This window comes from Poecilia formosa, unplaced genomic scaffold (assembly GCF_000485575.1).
Source record: "Poecilia formosa unplaced genomic scaffold, Poecilia_formosa-5.1.2 Scaffold602, whole genome shotgun sequence".
Lineage (NCBI taxonomy): Eukaryota > Metazoa > Chordata > Actinopteri > Cyprinodontiformes > Poeciliidae > Poecilia > Poecilia formosa.
Window position 1 is genome coordinate 20,302 of NW_006800541.1, and position 16,959 is coordinate 37,260.

General features: G+C 40.6%; 1 protein-coding gene across 8 annotated transcripts in view; it reads right to left on the reverse strand.

The window, feature by feature from the left end:
* Window positions 1–1,295: 1,295 nt before the first annotated feature.
* The window catches only part of tnikb (TRAF2 and NCK interacting kinase b), a 64,631-nt gene continuing 48,967 nt past the window's right edge, over window positions 1,296–16,959 (reverse strand). For 3 of the 8 annotated variants that reach the window (XM_016665630.1, XM_016665629.1, XM_016665625.1), the window contains 16 exons: window positions 15,738–15,844; window positions 15,548–15,663; window positions 15,153–15,244; window positions 14,962–14,985; window positions 13,794–13,802; window positions 11,308–11,489; window positions 11,115–11,229; window positions 8,861–8,969; window positions 7,494–7,670; window positions 7,281–7,424; window positions 6,138–6,272; window positions 5,898–5,998; window positions 5,111–5,260; window positions 3,860–4,019; window positions 2,696–2,835; window positions 1,296–2,284 (listed from right to left, as the gene is read on the reverse strand). In XM_016665630.1, the coding sequence (XP_016521116.1) occupies window positions 2,201–2,284; window positions 2,696–2,835; window positions 3,860–4,019; window positions 5,111–5,260; window positions 5,898–5,998; window positions 6,138–6,272; window positions 7,281–7,424; window positions 7,494–7,670; window positions 8,861–8,969; window positions 11,115–11,229; window positions 11,308–11,489; window positions 13,794–13,802; window positions 14,962–14,985; window positions 15,153–15,244; window positions 15,548–15,663; window positions 15,738–15,844 (1,845 nt within the window). In that variant the 3' untranslated portion in view covers window positions 1,296–2,200. Of the gene's footprint in view, window positions 2,285–2,695; window positions 2,836–3,859; window positions 4,020–5,110; window positions 5,261–5,897; window positions 5,999–6,137; window positions 6,273–7,280; window positions 7,425–7,493; window positions 7,671–8,860; window positions 8,970–9,615; window positions 10,075–11,114; window positions 11,230–11,307; window positions 11,490–13,793; window positions 13,803–14,961; window positions 14,986–15,152; window positions 15,245–15,547; window positions 15,664–15,737; window positions 15,845–16,959 lie in introns of those variants that run through there. The other 5 variants (XM_016665632.1, XM_016665627.1, XM_016665626.1 and 2 more) reach the window with 5 other exon arrangements.

A 16,959-nucleotide genomic window follows, 5' to 3' on the forward strand; every position in this document is an offset into this window, starting at 1 on the left:
GCAATAGTACAATATCTACAAGCTTCCTTCTCCTGTCAGGAACCAAACAGCTGCAGCAGCTGCTGCAGGCCGTCTGCAGCGGCGGGTCGGATCTCTGGCTCCTCCCTCTGACAGTCGTTGCTTGTTTGAAGGATTATTGGTGTTTTCTGGGAGGAGGCAGACGTCCAGCAGCATCACTCGAAGCGAGTGTTCACACTGTGAGCATCCAGAGGAGCGACGGACCACAGCTGGGTGTTTTACCTCCTGCTGATGCCTTTTGAGTTGTTTCTGTGCTGCATCATGAAGAAATAAAAACCATGAAAAGTAATCTGCTATATTTTGCTAAAACAGTCAAGAAACCACTAAAAGAAACAGAAAGCTTGTTTGGGAGGATTATTTTTAACAGCTAATTTTGTTGCGTTCTTTACGTGTTTTTATATGTGTACACAAAACATATTCAAAAATGAAGTTAATAAGAAAAATATGGCTCAATAATGCAACAAGCAGTGCTTTAAACTGTGCTAAGAAAATACAAAGCTTTTGGAAAACAGTTTATTTAGGTCCTTATTCAGGTACTGACTTTTATTTTGGAAATAAACTAAATTTGCTTCAAGAAGGAAAACAAGCAATTAAAGGTGATAATATATCAGAAACTGTCATGAAATGTTTGATAGTTTGTGATCTAATTAAGAGCAAATAGTTTATTTCTGATGTTTTTAAGCTGTCATACTTAAAAACATCAGACACATCACACTCTTTATGTTTTATATTTTATGATTATTTATTTAGCCATCTTAGTCATCTGATCTGAGTTCTAGTCAGAAACTTATTTGTTTTTTATTTTCAAGCTGGGAAGTCAGTGTTAAAGTTGATGTCTGACAGTCTACAGATTATTTTGAGTTTATGTCGTTGAATTTAGCGCGGCAGCGTTAAGCTGCTGTGTTGGAAGATGTGCATCAGTGAACTGTGCTCTGACTTTATATTCACATTTTTAAGCATTTCACTGCAAAACACAAAAACTTACAAAGTAATTTTGTCCAGTTTTTAGTGTAAATATGTTAGTAAACTTGAAATAAGACAAAACTAACTTACAAGTGACTCTTCAGAATGAAGTAGAATCTGGTAATTAATTAATATTAATGAAAAAGTTCTAGTTTCATTGATGAATTATTTCACTTATAACATGAGGAAAATGTCATGTTTTAAGTGAAATAATCTGTCAGTGGAACTTTAACTTTTTAAAGAATATTAAGGAATTATATTAATTAAAAAGCTGCTATTTCTTTCTGAAAGTTTACTTGTAAGTTAATTTTTTCTTACTTCAAGTTTACTAACATATTTACACTAGAAACTGGACAAAATTACTTGGTAAGATTTTGTGTTTTTGCAGATTAATCTGTCAGATTGGTTTTATATAATCATCGATGGCTGAAACAGTGAAATGTTGCGACATTCTTTTTGTGTAACATTCAGAGATTTCCCGTCACTGTCCCTTTAAGATTGTCAGATTTGATCAGGCGCCCAGAATCCGAATCATTTCTTATTCTGGTGCATTTTGTTTGTTGCTTCTTAAAGTTGTGCATTTCTGTTCCTAAAAGTGAAACAAAAAGGATTTTCACACCCAGCAGCCTCTGTGTGTTTCTGTTCTCACATGTGATTAATTCAGACAGAATCTAATAAAACAGAAATAATAAATCGTCCTGGCTTTGTGAGATGAAAACAATCTTACCATTGTGTGCATTTATGATCTCATCCTCAGGTGTTTTGTTTGTCTAATGCTACTTTGCTTACTCACTAAACTACAGCCGTGGGGTTTTGCTGCAGCAGGCAGGCCTGTGCACTCGCAGTGTGAACACCCTGGATGAAAGTCACTGATGTGCTACACAAAGAGCTTCCCCACTCGAAGGCTACTGGTCAGGTCCTTAAAGGCTCCAGATCCACCCTCAGTCCGGCCCAGCAGGCCAAAGCGCCGACCTTGTGGGGTCACCTTCGCTCTGCAGGCAGTCAAACCGACCACAGGACCTGCAGCGCCCCCTACAGCGTGAGGATGTCTAAGTAGGGACGCTCTGCTGTGGTTTAGCACCTCCTCCAGATGTGCAGTCCAGTCAGCAGCTTGTCGTCGTCGTCCACGAGTACACACACACATATAAACACGCACAAACACCGTCCTCCATCGTCCCTCCGGCGAAGGGGCGTGGCTCCCAGCGGGGGGCGGGGCAGGTTACCAGTTCATCATGGAGCTTCTGTTCAGGGTCATGAAGAAAACTTGACTGCTGCCTCCAGAGCGGACTGAGGCGAAGAAAACCTGCAGAGACCGAGGAAAACTTTAAAACCTGACAGCAGAAAGAAACCAAACATCATGAAACCAATCTGAGTGTCGGTTTATAAACCTGGAAGAGTTTATGAGCATTTGATTGGTCAGTGTGGCTAGAAAAGTTCTACTTAAGCTCAGCAAATTTACCATTTAAAGGTTGTTTAAATTTGTTACTATTATTATAATTATTATTATTATTACTGTTATTTCCTGCTAAGTTATTCATGGTTAAATATAAGTTCTAACAAAGTATTCAATAAGAAGTGAAAAAGTAGAAGATTGGTAAGAATCAATCTATTTAGAGTCAAATTAATTGATTTATTGATTTACTTCATTAAAACAGATTTTTTTAGTTTTGCCAGCATATAAATAAAGCTAAATCTGAGCTGGTTTCAGACTCACTTTGTCGTTTCTCTCCGTCAAGAACTTGAGGCGCTGAGCTCGTTTGTGCATGAAAACGCCGTCGAGGTGTCCCGTCTCCACGGAGCGGATCTCGATGGCCTTCTCCCCCCAGCCCATGATCTGGTTGGAGTGGATGTAGGCTGCAGGGACAGCAGGACCAAATATACATAAATATAAATGTAAACACACCGACATGGAGACAGAAACCCAAAACAGTCACTGCCAGAGCTTCTCTCTGTCGGACTGATCAGATCAGAGGCTCGGTTTGATCTGAATGGATCGTGATTTCATATCTGATCAATACGACATTAATTGAATTCTTCCAGCTCTGGCAGAACAACAATCCGTCCAGTCAGAACCAGAAGCCTGATGCGACATCTTGAAGGTATTTATAATCCTGAGGAATGTGGAGCGACTTGGTTGCTTTGGGTGGAGTCGTATCATAACAACACCGCCCTGTCAGGACGCGACTCTGCAGCAGAAGAGCAGGTTCAGCTTGAAATGCGACTTCCTCAGATAGAAAACGTCTGTTCTTCCCTGAAGACGTTTTTGAGAAAATCTAGAAAGTTTCACCTCGTGTTTAAAACAAAATCTACAACTTTTAATTTCTTCATTGCAAACTGAAACATTTGGTTAACACACATCTTTATTTCTCCTGTTTCCAACACGTTTTGTGGAGGAAAATAACCTGCACATCAACCTAAACACCCCATCCCCACAGTGAAGCATGGTGGAGGCAGCAACATGCTGTGGGGTGGGTTTCTTCAACAGGTCAGAGGTGAAGATGGATGGAGTTAAACCCAGAATGATCCTAGAGGAAAAGCTGCTGGAGGTTCAGCAGGACAACCAGCCTGAGGTATTATGGGATGTTTAAATCGGTAAAACTTTTCTAACGTCAGACATAAATCATCAAGTTTCCAGTTAGCACTGGGAGCGCTGGGAGAAGGAAGATTATCTGTCTCATTCCATGCTGTCATAATGACAGATTCAACAAATATGTAAAAAAATTACGTACTGCAGCTTTAAGGAGGAAAGATCAAGTTGATACTCTGGCAGTATTTTAGACAGAATGTGAGTCTAACAGATTCTGTTAGAGACACATTGCAGCTCATTATAAATCATGAAACATGTTTGTTTCTCTCTGTCTGGTGACCTTTGACATACCGACGGATGTGGGCATCTCGCCCCACTGCAGCACCACGTCTTTGGTGATTCGGCCGTAGGTGTTGACGTAGACGCCCTCGTCCTCGTAGCACAGCAGCATCTCCATGCCGTCCGTCTTGGGCAGGACCACGATGGCGTGCGGGGTCACCTGACCCTGGATCTGTGAGGCAGCAGAGACGGGATGACAAGGGGGCATGGAGAGAGGGGCGGCTCGCCATGGAAACGGACACAGCGTGACTCAACAGCGCCAAAAGGCGATGAGAGGCGGTTGCTATGGTCACCGTCTCCCTTTTCTCCTCATCCATCTCTGACTGAAACACCGCCAGGGTTAGAGGAGGACACTGACTCAACTGGCTTTACTGTCTCATTATGTTCTTGCTGACGCCGTTTTTGACTTAATGAAGTCGCAGAACTGTGCAAAAGTCTTGAGTCAAGCAGCTGATCAATGGCTTTGTCTTCAGATGTTTCCTGTTTATTGTTCATTTTTGTCCTTAATCCATAAAATATGCATCATTCTTAAGTTGTAGTCCAAGTTTTCACCAAGTAACTTAATAATAATCATTTTGTCTGAGCTAAAATAATAAACAGTGTTATCTTTGGGGTTTTAGAGTGAATACAAATCTAACTTAAAATTGGCTTTTGGTTAATTTCTTCAGCTTATGAGCCTTTTTATCTTATGACTTATGAAAAAGAGTTGGGGGATTACCAGCCTGAAAATGGTCATAGAAAATCAACACAATCAGAATGTAAAGTAAAACTGGAGAAATGCTGATGAAGACCAGTTTGAAAACTTGTTTTTTAGGGTTTGTTTCTAAAGCTGCTGAACATGTAAAACATGAAACTTTGAGCCCTAGCTCCTTCAGATTGGATGGAGAGCTTCTGTAAACATCTGTTTTCACAGAGCAACCCTTCACACAGCAGCAGTCTATTGACAATTAATCACTCAACAGACTTTGTTTACTAACTGGACGACTTCTGAAGCTAACTTCTTGAGGTTTATTTTATTACAGGGTATAGTAAAACAAATGTATCATTTTCCTCCCACTACTTGTGTTGATCTTTTACGTAAAATTTCAAAACATTAAAAAGTTGTGCAAGGAGCTGTTTAGTTTGGGGGACAGGTCCTTATAATGTAGGTAAATACATCTGTCCCCACATCATACAAATACCAGAGTACACACACACACACACACGCATACACACACACACACACACACACACACACACACACACACAATCTCCGTCACTTACATGTGAGGGGATGTAGATGTCATAAGGGTTTCCAGAATCCACATCGATCACATGGAAACCTACAGTGGAGCCATAGATAACCTTTAACCTCTGACCCTCCTCCACAGTTAAATCCACCAGCAGGGGGCGATGTTGCAGATCGGTGAAAGACTGACAGCAAGAGAAGAGAGTGAGTGATTAAAAAAGTGCCACAGTTGCCTGTTGGTCTGAGTATTCGTAGCATTCTTCTGTAAAGCATTTTAGTCAGAATCAATACTGACTGAAATGGTCAGTATGAATAGAAAAAAATGATAACAAATTGTAAATTCAGTCTATTAGGTTTAGCCATTGGGGCCAAAAATATTAAACTTATTATATATATATGAAATTTAGATTTTTATTAAAATTACCTAACCTTTTTTTTCTTTATCATTATTATTTTAGTTAATATTTTAATAAAACAAACAAAATAATCTCATTTCTGTAGAGAAGGCATATGTAAATAATTGTAGGTTTGACATATAAAAAAATTCCCAGGTTTGCCTTGTTAAGGAAAACACAAAAAGCAAACAATATCTTACATTTTTCAAGTTGATTATCTTTCTCAAAAAAAAAAAGTTTTTCTTCTCAGCAGGAATAGCAGGATGTGGCTCACACTTGTTTTACTTCTGCAGCCCTATCTGCTTGTTTTTATTCTCTAAATATTTATTTTTAGCATTAAAATTCTGAATTTTACCAAATATTTCTGTATCTTCTCATCACAGATATAAATCATTGTTTTGTTGATCCTCCCAGCTTCTGTTTTTACCTTAAAGGCCATAAATTTATGGTAAGGTTTTGGTGCCCAGGCGTAGATTTCCACTGAGTTTTTCAGAGCAATCACCAGGAATTTAATCCTTTCGTATTTCACTGCAGGAAAATATTTAAAAAACACATTAGACAAGAAGAAAATAATAAATTGGTTCTTTTGAAAGCTTAGTTTAAGTAATTTTAAATAAAAACCTAACTGGGATTGTGTTGTTACTGTGCTTCTAAGCTGACAACGTACCGACTTTGTAATGCACGCAGCCCTCCAGCTCCCCCACTGTGATCCAGCCCTGCTTCTTCTCCACCTCCGGGTCGTTGTGTAATATCCTGTTCCTCAGCCAGGACAGGTAGTACACTCGCAGCTTGTTCTTCTTCCCTGCACAATCAGAAATTACAGGTTTATTTTCGACTTACCTGCAGATCCACCTAAGATTTAGAAATTTAGACGTGTTTTGAGGTTTTATTTATACTGTATACGAAGAGCAGTCCTGGCAAAGCCTTCAATGTAGCAACAGGAAGGGTGTTTCCCAGGTAGGACTGATGTGGGCAAGTTAAGACCTGATGAATTCACCAGTTAGTCTCTAAAGTAGTCGATTAAAATTTACCTGACTGCTGCAGTTCTTAAAGGGAACCTACTGTGAAAATTTCATATTTTTCAAATTGTTATACTTCCATTTGGGTCTCAGATGCTTCTAAAAACAGCCCAACCGCTTAAGAAAAACACCCAGTTGTATTTTAGCAATAAGCTAATGTTTCTTGGTGTCTGGAAAATGAGCAGTTTCGAAAACCTTTCTAATGTAACGTCACAAATCAGCAGGCATGTCCCCTCACCTAGCAGGTAGGTAACAAGCCAACTCGTTACCTAGCAACCCCAGCCGAACCAGCCCGTTCCCTAGCAACCCAAGCGGACCGCTAGGACTTTCAGTCAGTTGGTTTTATCGCTTTACAGTGGTTGCTGGAAAAGACAAGTGTTTGTTGTTGACTTGCCATTCAGAATCCATTTGCTGCTTTCTTGTTGGTTGTGGAGGAGGCTCTACTAATGCTTTTCAAAGATGTACGGTTGTATAATTGCGCATCTGTTTGCAGCCATTTTCATGTGCAACTATAAATGTTGAGTTGGGGGCGTGGCCAGCAGCAGCAAGACGCCCTAAAACAGCTCGAAGTAAGCAGAACGGACCAGACTGAAATCTCAGCTAAGAGTCATTTTTTTAATGAACATGTTTTGTATAGACCATAGATCTATCATAACCTGTTCAAGGAAGCATAATAGGTCACCTTTAAAAAATGTAATAAAGACATTTAATCTGAGAGTCCCATTTAAATGCTTTTGTTGGCTGAAACCCTTTAAGGACGTTAGACATCAAACATTAAACGTCAGATTAACCTGAGATGGTGACCAGGACGTTGAGTCCCTCCAGGACGTCCATCTGCTGGAAGCGCCTTCGGTTAATCAGGTTGTAAACTTTTCCCTGGCCGCTTCGGTCCAGCAGCATCAGGCCGTTTTCTGTCCCCACCAGCAGATTCACTCCTGCAGAAAAAACTTTTTATTTCCTGCAGAAACATTTTGGTTCCTGCGCGGCGTCCGCCGGCGTCTCACCCCACAGAGCAGCGCAGAGGATCTCAGAGTTGAAGCGCTTCTTGTATTTCCTGATCTCGGGCGTGTCGCTGTGCGGCCGGATGTTCGTCGGGTTCACGTTGACCACGGAGATCTTCCGGGCCTCGTTGAGCCTCGCCTGCTCCTGCTCCTGTTTCAGCAGCTCATCAGCAAACAACGCTGCAGAAAAAAACCAAAATTAACCTGAAGAAAACAAATCTGCTTTATACACACATTTACATTTTTAAAATATATATAAATATGTTTATATAAAAACAATGATGGCCGTTTCTTCTAGGCCTCTTAGCTTCCCTTATGTATATTTTTATGGCTAAATTGTAAAGTGCTAATTTACGTGGCTGTTTTGTAAACTTTCAGTTGAATGACATTCAACATCTGTGTTCAAGTTTTCTTTATTGACTGTTAAGAAATCTTTAAGTAGTTGCATTAGCTTCTGCTAAATACCCAGCTGGTGTAGCGCTTTAGCGTTAGCTTCTGCTTTAGCATTAGCTGATGTAGCGCTTTAGCGTTAGCTTCTGCTTTAGCATTAGCTGATGTAGCGCTTTAGTGTTAGCTTCTACTAAGTACCATGCTGATGTAGCGCTTTAGCGTTAGCTTTTGCTAAATACCATGTTGGTGAAGCGCTTTAGCGTTATCTTGTGCTAAATACGATGCTGGTGAAGCGCTTTAGCGTTAGCTTCTGCTAAATACCATGCTGGTGAAGCGCTTTAGCGTTAGCTTCTGCTAAATACCATGTTGGTGAAGCGCTTTAGCGTTATCTTGTGCTAAATACCATGCTGGTGAAGCACTTTAGCGTTAGCTTCTGCTAAATACCATGTTGGTGAAGCGCTTTAGCATTATCTTGTGCTAAATACCATGCTGGTGAAGCGCTTTAGCGTTAGCTTCTGCTAAATACTATGCTGGTGAAGCGCTTTAGCGTTAGCTTCTGCTAAATACCATGCTAGTGAAGCGCTTTAGCATTAGCTTCTGCTAAATACCATGCTGGTGTAGCGCTTTAGCGTTAGCTTCTGCTAAATACCATGCTGGTGAAGCGCTTTAGCATTAGCTTCTGCTAAGTATCATGCTGGTGTAGCGCTTTAGCGTTTGTGGAACTATTGTTTATGATTAGTTCTTTGGGTTAGCGCGGTTAGTGGTGCCCACAGCTGCTATTTAGACTACATTAAGTTGTACATTAACACAGCTTTATGTTGTGCGTTCTAGCCTGGGTTTTTCTGTGCTGTATTTATTGTCTGCTTTTTAAAAATAACCACAGATGGCAGAAGATAGACATTGTCATGTTAGAAATGTAAGAAATGTTGAGCTCCTCTCCATGAAGGAGTCGAGGACGAAGTCGGTGAGCTGAATCGTACCTGCAGCAGAGTTTTTCTCATCATCTTCAGTCGGCGAGGTCCCGTACACCCGGGGGTCAACGAACGGGGTGAAGGACGCCTTGGAGCCGCCGCTGCCTCCCATCCCGTACTGCAGAACACAGAAATACAGCAGACACTCAGATCTGATCAGCAGTCAGGACTCAAAATAAAGGAAACATCGGGTTAATTAAAAGCTATGCTAAGTTGTTTCCTTTATTTTGTCAGAAAAATGGTGGGAACTTCCTGGTTCAGAGGCTGGAAAAATGAAAGATGGAGGAAAAGAAGGAAAGAAGATGGGGTATAATTATGCCATTTGTGATCAAAGTAAACTTTTACTAAAGATTTTCCCCCTAAAATAAGTTGAAGTCATGCAAATGTCTACTTAAATGTTGCAATAGATTAAACATCTTAACGTCAACTTGAAGTTGGAATGAAATATAATCCAAAAGAACAGAAACAGGACCAACTCCCCACTGGTACAGCAGCTCCCTCTAGTGGTACAGAGAGGAAATGCTGAGAATTAGTAACTGCTACCAGGTAAAAGCTGTACACACTCATCCTGTCATTGGGGTAAAACCATGATGGGGTTTGTTTGGTTGACCTTCATGAACTGGTCCAACTAATAGTTTAAAACATGGAGAAAATGTTATAAGTGAAATAATCTGCCAGTGGAACCAGAACTATTAACGTAAAACAAGCTCCTGTGTACCGAGATAATTGAACTAGAAACTAGACTAAATAGGATTTTGTGTTTTAGCAGTGTGGACACCTTGCAGATCCTTAACCCAACATTAAAATGTGTTTGATCGAAACACCAACGAGGTTTTATTCTAGTTTTTGCTTCTGCTTAATGTCTTCTGATTCCATCTGTTTGTTTTTGTTAAACCAGAACGATGAAAATCCTCCTGATGACCAGACAGGAACTGATGGTGCTGAAGGCAACGTCCCACCCGGATCAGACGCTGCCATGTTTGTTGGAGGGGTCAGTGGTCAGGTGATGATGTGGGTCAAAGGTCAAAGGGTTGGACAGGGTGACGGAGGTTGTCATAAGGGCCGGGTTCTGCTCCACCTACTTGGACCAAGGAGGCGCGGCCCAGAGGGCCCAGAGTGCTTTGTTGCACCAGATCTGGGAGGTTGGTGTTGCCAAGGAACGGATTAGCGCTGCCGTGGTAACTGTTGCCGGGGGCAGAGCTCCGCCTCCGTCCCCTAAACCTCTGGAAGAAGAGAAGAGAAGGGGGCGTGGCCCCTGAGCGGCGAGGTGGTGATGGAGGTCAGGCTGCCGGCGGTGGAGTTTATTCAGGAGAAAAACCTCCATCATGCTAAAGACGCTGCAGGTCCAGAGTTTGGGTCAGAATAAAACTAGTAAAATGTTCAAAGTAAAACCAATTAAGATCTTTGGAAAAAGCTTCAAATATCAACATTCAGGATTTAACTGAATGTTTAAACTAATGTTTTATTTCTTGTATCAGATCGGATCCACAGTGTTTCTGCAGGTTCACTAAACCAAATCTAAGACTTTTTAAACCAAAATGAGTGAAATTTAAGACCTGTGACATCACAGAAGAAAAACAGAAAAATATTGATGAAGAAATGGTTCTCCTTTTGAGATTAACTACATTCTTGGTTTAGTTGAAGATATGAACTACATTTCTTTTTAATCTTTTTCTCTAATTATTGCAAAAATGATCAAAAACATTGGGACCAAGCCATGCTAACTCCCACCTGCAGGTGGCAGTATTTTTTCTACTACACTGCTGACTCAGCCTGACTTGATGTCAGGTAATGGTCTGTGAGCGACGTGGAGATGTTTGTCATCAAATAATGCAATATTTCTTGTAAATATTTCTAAATCAGCTTCACAAAATCAGTGAATTTATTTGCAAAAAATTCCAAAAACAAAAACAAAATCCTGGGGGAACCGATCAATGCCAAGAGATGTTCAATATTATTTAACTGGCAATAAATTCACACTGAAAATACAAGATTAGGACAAACTTTAAGACCTGTGATTAATGTATTCAAGTCCAACTTACCTTTAATTAATGAATTCAGGACATTTTAAGGCCTTAATTTTAGACAACTTAATTTTACATAACTTCATTTAAGACTTTTTCTGGAAGCACAGCCACCCTGAGTCCAGGAGCAGCTACTGAGGTCAAACTGGCTGCTCATGGCATTCTGGGCTGTGCTAGTGACCCGGACCCAGACGGGAACCAGAACATCTTGGCCGGGTCGGCGTTTAACCTGGACTCACCTCCCGCATCATGAGCGTGCTGTCCTGCGTGCTGTCACCGTACGGGTCACCGTGGGCGTCGTTATGACATCCCATCACGCCGAAGGACTCGTTGCTGCTCTGACTCGCTGGAGGCCTGAAGGTCAAAAGGTTAAACCCCAGTTTAGCGCCGTTCATTTGGTTTGCTCTCTTTAGGAGATCTAGTGTCACTCACATAATCCGCGGTATGTCGCTAACGGCCACCGATCCGTCATTAGCCCCGCCCTCTCCCTCCTCATCCTCGCTGCTGTGCGACTCCTCGCTGGATGAAGAGTAGTCCGTGACCTTGACTGGCGGACGGCTGGTCTCCTCTCCCTGCCGCAGCTCTCTCAGCTCTTTGGCCAGAGCCGTCAGGTCCTGCAGGACGAACAAGCGACTGTTAGTGAGTCTGGAGTTTCTGTCTGCAGGTAAAAGCAGGAACTGAACTGCAGTAAAATGTTATTATCATGTTGCCTTCAAACCCTGAAAGGAAGCAGATCTACCTACATGTTTGATTTATAAAATGACCACAAAGCCAGAACCTTTGAGCTAATTTTATATTTTAAACCCAAACAAACATGATTAATAAGCGAAGAGTTCTTAGTAAAAAGTGTTTGTCCAATAAAAAACATTTATAATTTATTTAATATTTCATTGGGCAGTTTTTTAAAGAAACACATCAGGTGCTTTAACAGCCTCAATGTATCTTTGACTGCAGCAAAAAAAAAGCCTGAAAGTAATTTAACTACTGCCTGAACGTTTTGCTACATTTATAAAATTTACGGGTTACTTTGCAGAACTTACCCATAATTGCTACTTTCGCAGACTTACATGTGACTCTTCTGGAGTTCACACCTCATGTTTTAGAGTTAATTAACATTTAAATTCTTAAAAGTTTTGAAGAAAAAACTTTTGCATTCCTGGCAAGTTTGAGAAAATATCACTTAAACTCCAGATTTCCCATAAAGTTCTATTAGTTACTAATGATGAAATTGTTTGCTTTTAAATTCCTTAAAAGACGCTTCCTTTGCAGTCTAAGTTTTGAAAAGTAACATTTAAATTAAATACAGAAAAAGTTCAGCAGAATATTGTGCAGGTTTTAGGAAGTAACTTTATATTCTGGAAAGTAACCTGACAGTTCCAGGTGATTTCCAGGAAAACAATCTGCAAATTAACCTTAAAATTCTTAAACGTTTTGGGAAAATAACTTTTGCATTCTTGGCAAGTTGAAGAAGGTAACATTCAACCTTTAAGTTCTGGGAAATGAACTCTAAGGTTTTACAAATAACAAAATGAACACCAGACATTTACTGGAAAGTTTAATAAAGTAACTTGTATTTTAGGTTCAGAAAAGTAACCAATTCGTTCCAAACACATTCCTGAAAATGATCCTTTAAAAGCCATAAAAGACAACTGTAAGTTCTGGAAAGTAGCATTTAGTGTTGGAACAATCCAGCAGGCAAAAAGGACAGGAGCATCACAGATCTGGGAGACGCCATGCAGGTTGTTAGTCCGTCTAAATGTTCCTCTGTCGTGACGCGGCGGCAGGCAGGAGGAGAGAACATGACGGGAGGCGAACTACAGACCATGCCTCGCTCTCAGAGACTTCAGACCCACATTTCACATCCAGCAGCCACAGAGAAACAAACTGAGATGCAACGACTGGATTAGAGTGTAATGCATCTGTCGCCATGTTGCAGCAGGACTCAGAAATAAATCAGCAGATTCCTCCGAAAATTTAATAAAACAGCAGAAAATAAAATATTATTATCTGAATGTACTGAAAATGTCCTAAAATATGGGTTAAATAAAAAGAAAAGTAAACATGTTAACAAATTAATATATTCTGTGTAAATATGTTAAATATGAAACATTATGAAACAGTTAGAGGAAAAAAAATGTAAGGAAAGAATTTAACTATTTAACTTAATGTTTCATTAATTTATTCAATACATTTAAATCATAAAAAAGTCAAGAAAGATTAAAAATGATGCAATAAAAAATTAATATTTGCAATAAAAATATATGTATTATTTCACACAAATACTGAATCCTTTTATTATTTAGATTTTGTAATTATATAACTTTGAGAACAGAATAACATGTTATTTTCTATAATATTTTAAAATTAAAATTAAAGAATAATAATTATCAATAATAATTGATTCTGGATTTAAATGTTGTAATTTTGACATATTACTTCTGTAAGAAAAAATATAAAATATTAAACTAACATTAAAACCTCTTAATTAAAATTCCAGATTTTCTAAACAGAAATTCATAAACAATGTGAAAGTAATTCAATAAAATAGACCATATGTAGTGATATTAAGTAAATAAAAAGTAAAACAAATTGGACTTTAATGGGTTTTGTTTTTATCTAAAACAAAAGAAAGAAACTGATGGTTTTTTTTTAAATAAAGATATAAGTAGAGAAATTCAGACTGTTTGATTTTTTTCACAGATTATTAGATTATTATCGTGGGTTTTAATTGAAATTCTTCCTGTAGCAACATGGCGGCTGTACTGACGCATCACAGCATAAAAGCAGAAGCAACCAGAGAAAAATCCACTCTAAAATATCACAGCAGGGATGCTGAGAGGCAGGAAGGTGACAAAGTGGGCGGGGCTTTGGTGAGGTTGGTGGGAGGAGCTTAGGGAGAGGTGGGTGAGAAATCTTACCAACTCCTCCTGAAGAGAAACAGAGGAAGGGTAAAATGGAGGAAGAAAGAGAGAAAGAGTGACCGTGAAAATGAACCATGGCAGCAGAGGTGAAAAAAGTGACGTTTCCACTGAGGGATTCGACAGGAAGTCACATGACCAGAGGTCGGCTTCCTGTCTGACGAAACAGGAAAATATTTCAGCAGCAAAAATTCACAAGGGAAGGAAAGAAAAAAGAGGAATAACTGGGTGAAAAGCTGGAAGAAAACTTTTTCTCTCTAAACTAAAATAAGTTCCACAAAAAGCTCAAAAAATTAGAAAATTACTACAATCAAATACTTTGGTACAAAACAAAAACATTTATATTTTCCATAAAGCAAGAACTGTTTTCAAACTGAGTATTAATTTTTATTCTTTCATAAAGCAGATTTATGTTTGGAAGAGGGAAAGAATTGTACAACAAAACATCTCAGAAGCAGCATTTAAACTGGTAAATGTAGACATTAAATTTACTAAAGTTCTGCTAATTAAAAAAAATAAATTTACACCAGAAGTGAAGCCAAAATCATCATAACTCATCATAAATAATATGATTTTATTGTTGATTAATTGTACTTTATTACATTATTTTGTTATTGTTTATATATTATTTTATTAGCAATTTTATTACTGATATTTTTGCTCCACAATAAACTATAAATGTAAAATTTCTATCTGAAACTTATAGAAATATTTTCTTTTATCTGAATGCCAGACCTACCAAGGGTTATTTTATGTTTAATAATAATTAAATGCAGATTTTTAGGCAACCAGGCCTGATTTTGTTTATTTACACTGAAATTAAAAAGGAAGCAAAAAACATAATTAATCCAACAAATATCCACTACTCGTAATCTGCAATCAGGGCCCAAAACAATCAGCCTGCGGACCACAAATGGCCCCCGAACCTCAACTTTTGCAACCCAGAGAAGCTCAACGTCGCTAAGCTAATACAGTAACCCAGTTACGTTTCTTTTTGTTCCACACAGTTCAATCCACACAATTCGCATCGGGACAGAATTGGTCAAACATTCCCAGCAACAGGAAAAGGTGAGGATGGCATGCCTGAGGGACGCGTGGACGTCAGTGAGGACAAAAAGACAAAAAGACAGGGTGGAAAGAGACGCCAAAGAGGAGAAATGCCACTGACCTCGTCTAAAGCTTTCTTATAACTCTGAGGGACGACAGAAGGACAGATGGAGGACAGGATGAGAGGAGAGACAGAGCGGTCAGCCCGTCGTTCAGCGCTGAGTTCATGGAACTCACACACTCACACACACACACACACACACACACACACACACAGACACGTTAGCGTTAGCTTCGGCTGCGAGCGCTCACAGCGGGCCGGCTGGGCCGGGTCAGCTCTCTGCTGTCGTCTTTGGCGTCGTGGGAGGAAAGCGTGGAGCCGTCGGTTTTAGCAGCAGAGTTACCTGAAAACAGAATCAAGTAATTAATACTTAATCCAGCTTTAACTTAATCCAGTTTCAAAGTTAAACCAGTTTCAAAGTTAAACCATTTTTAAATGTAATCCAGTTTAAACTTTAACCAGTTTCATAGTTGATCCAGATTAAGTGTAATCCAGATTACAGTGACTCCAGTTTCATAGTTTATATCCAGATTAAAGTGACTTCAAATCTAATTTAATCCAGATTAAAGTGAGTCCAGTTTCATGATTAATCCAGATTAAATTAATCCAGATTAATGTAATCCAGATTACAGTGCCTCCAGCCCACCTCTCTCGTTGGAGCCTCCCTGGGAGCTCGGGGTGCTGGAGCTGGAGGAGCTGCCGCTGCTCGTCCTCTTCAGAGGCGTTTCCATGGAGATGTCGGTCCTCCTCAGGTCAGGGTTGCTACGGTAACAGAAACAGCATCAGACGTTGAAAGGAAGCAGTTCAGATGGCGGCGGGACGGTTCTGGGCCGTACCTGGCCCGGATGAGGTGCGCTCCGGCCCGCGGGCCGAGGCCTGGTCCGTTTCCCGGAGAGTTCTTCCGGACCAGAGCCGGAGAAATGGAGGTGGTCCGCTGAGGAACCTGGAAACACAAACACACTCCGTTAATCCTCTGGACCTGGACCGGGCCTGGACGGAGCCTGGACCGGGCCTGAACTGGACCTGGACGGAGCCTGAATCGGGCCTGGATCTGACCTGGACCGAGCCTGAACCGGACCTGGATCTGACCTGGACCGAGCCTGAACCGGGCCTGGATCTGACCTGGATNGATCTGACCTGGACCGAGCCTGAACCGGGCCTGGATCTGACCTGGATCGGACCTGGACCGAGCCTGAACCGGACCTGGATCTGACCTGGACCGAGTCTGAATCGGGCCTGGATCTGACCTGGACCGAGCCTGAACCGGGCCTAGACCGGACCTGGATCTGACCTGGATCTGACCTGGACCGGGCCTGGATCGGACCAGGACCGAGCCTGAACCGGACCTGGATCTGACCTGGACCGGGTCTGGGTCGACAGACTCACATGTAGTTTCTGGTTGATTATTTCTTTGTTGTAAAAATAATTGTGATGTTAAACTTTCAGATTCTTTTATGGGTTCTATTCATTTTATTTTTCGAGAGTTGTTTTAATGATCAGTATTAGTATTTTATTGGTTATTATTGATATCTCTGTGCTGATATTTCATGTCTTGTTCTTGCCGTGAGGTAGATGTTGTCCCACAGCATCACACTGCCTTCACCAAAAGCCACTTCTCGTGTCTTCATCAAACCAAATAACATCAAACATTTAATAGTAAAATGAGCTGTTTAGGTTTCACAGGATGTGATGAGTTTTTGTTTTTTTGCACACAAGGAAACAATCAACCAATCAAAGTTTCACAGTCAGAAGCTGAAATGATCAGATTCAGTTAAAAAACGTCTTTTTAACAGTAAAGATTCTTCATTTTTAATAAGTTGGACTTTAAAATGAGCACCAACAGTCGTGGGTTCACAGAAACAGAAACGACAGAGACAGGAAGCCGTGCAAACAGACGTGACGAGCGGATCCAGAACACCGGAATCAGAACGTATAGCTGGGCTCATGCAGCCTGACCCATGCAGAGACCTTGGGCGGCATGTCGTCGTCCTGCCGCAGCCAGGAGCTGCGGTCCAGCTTGTCGAGGGGGGGCGCCAGGCGGGACAGCGGCGGGGGAGG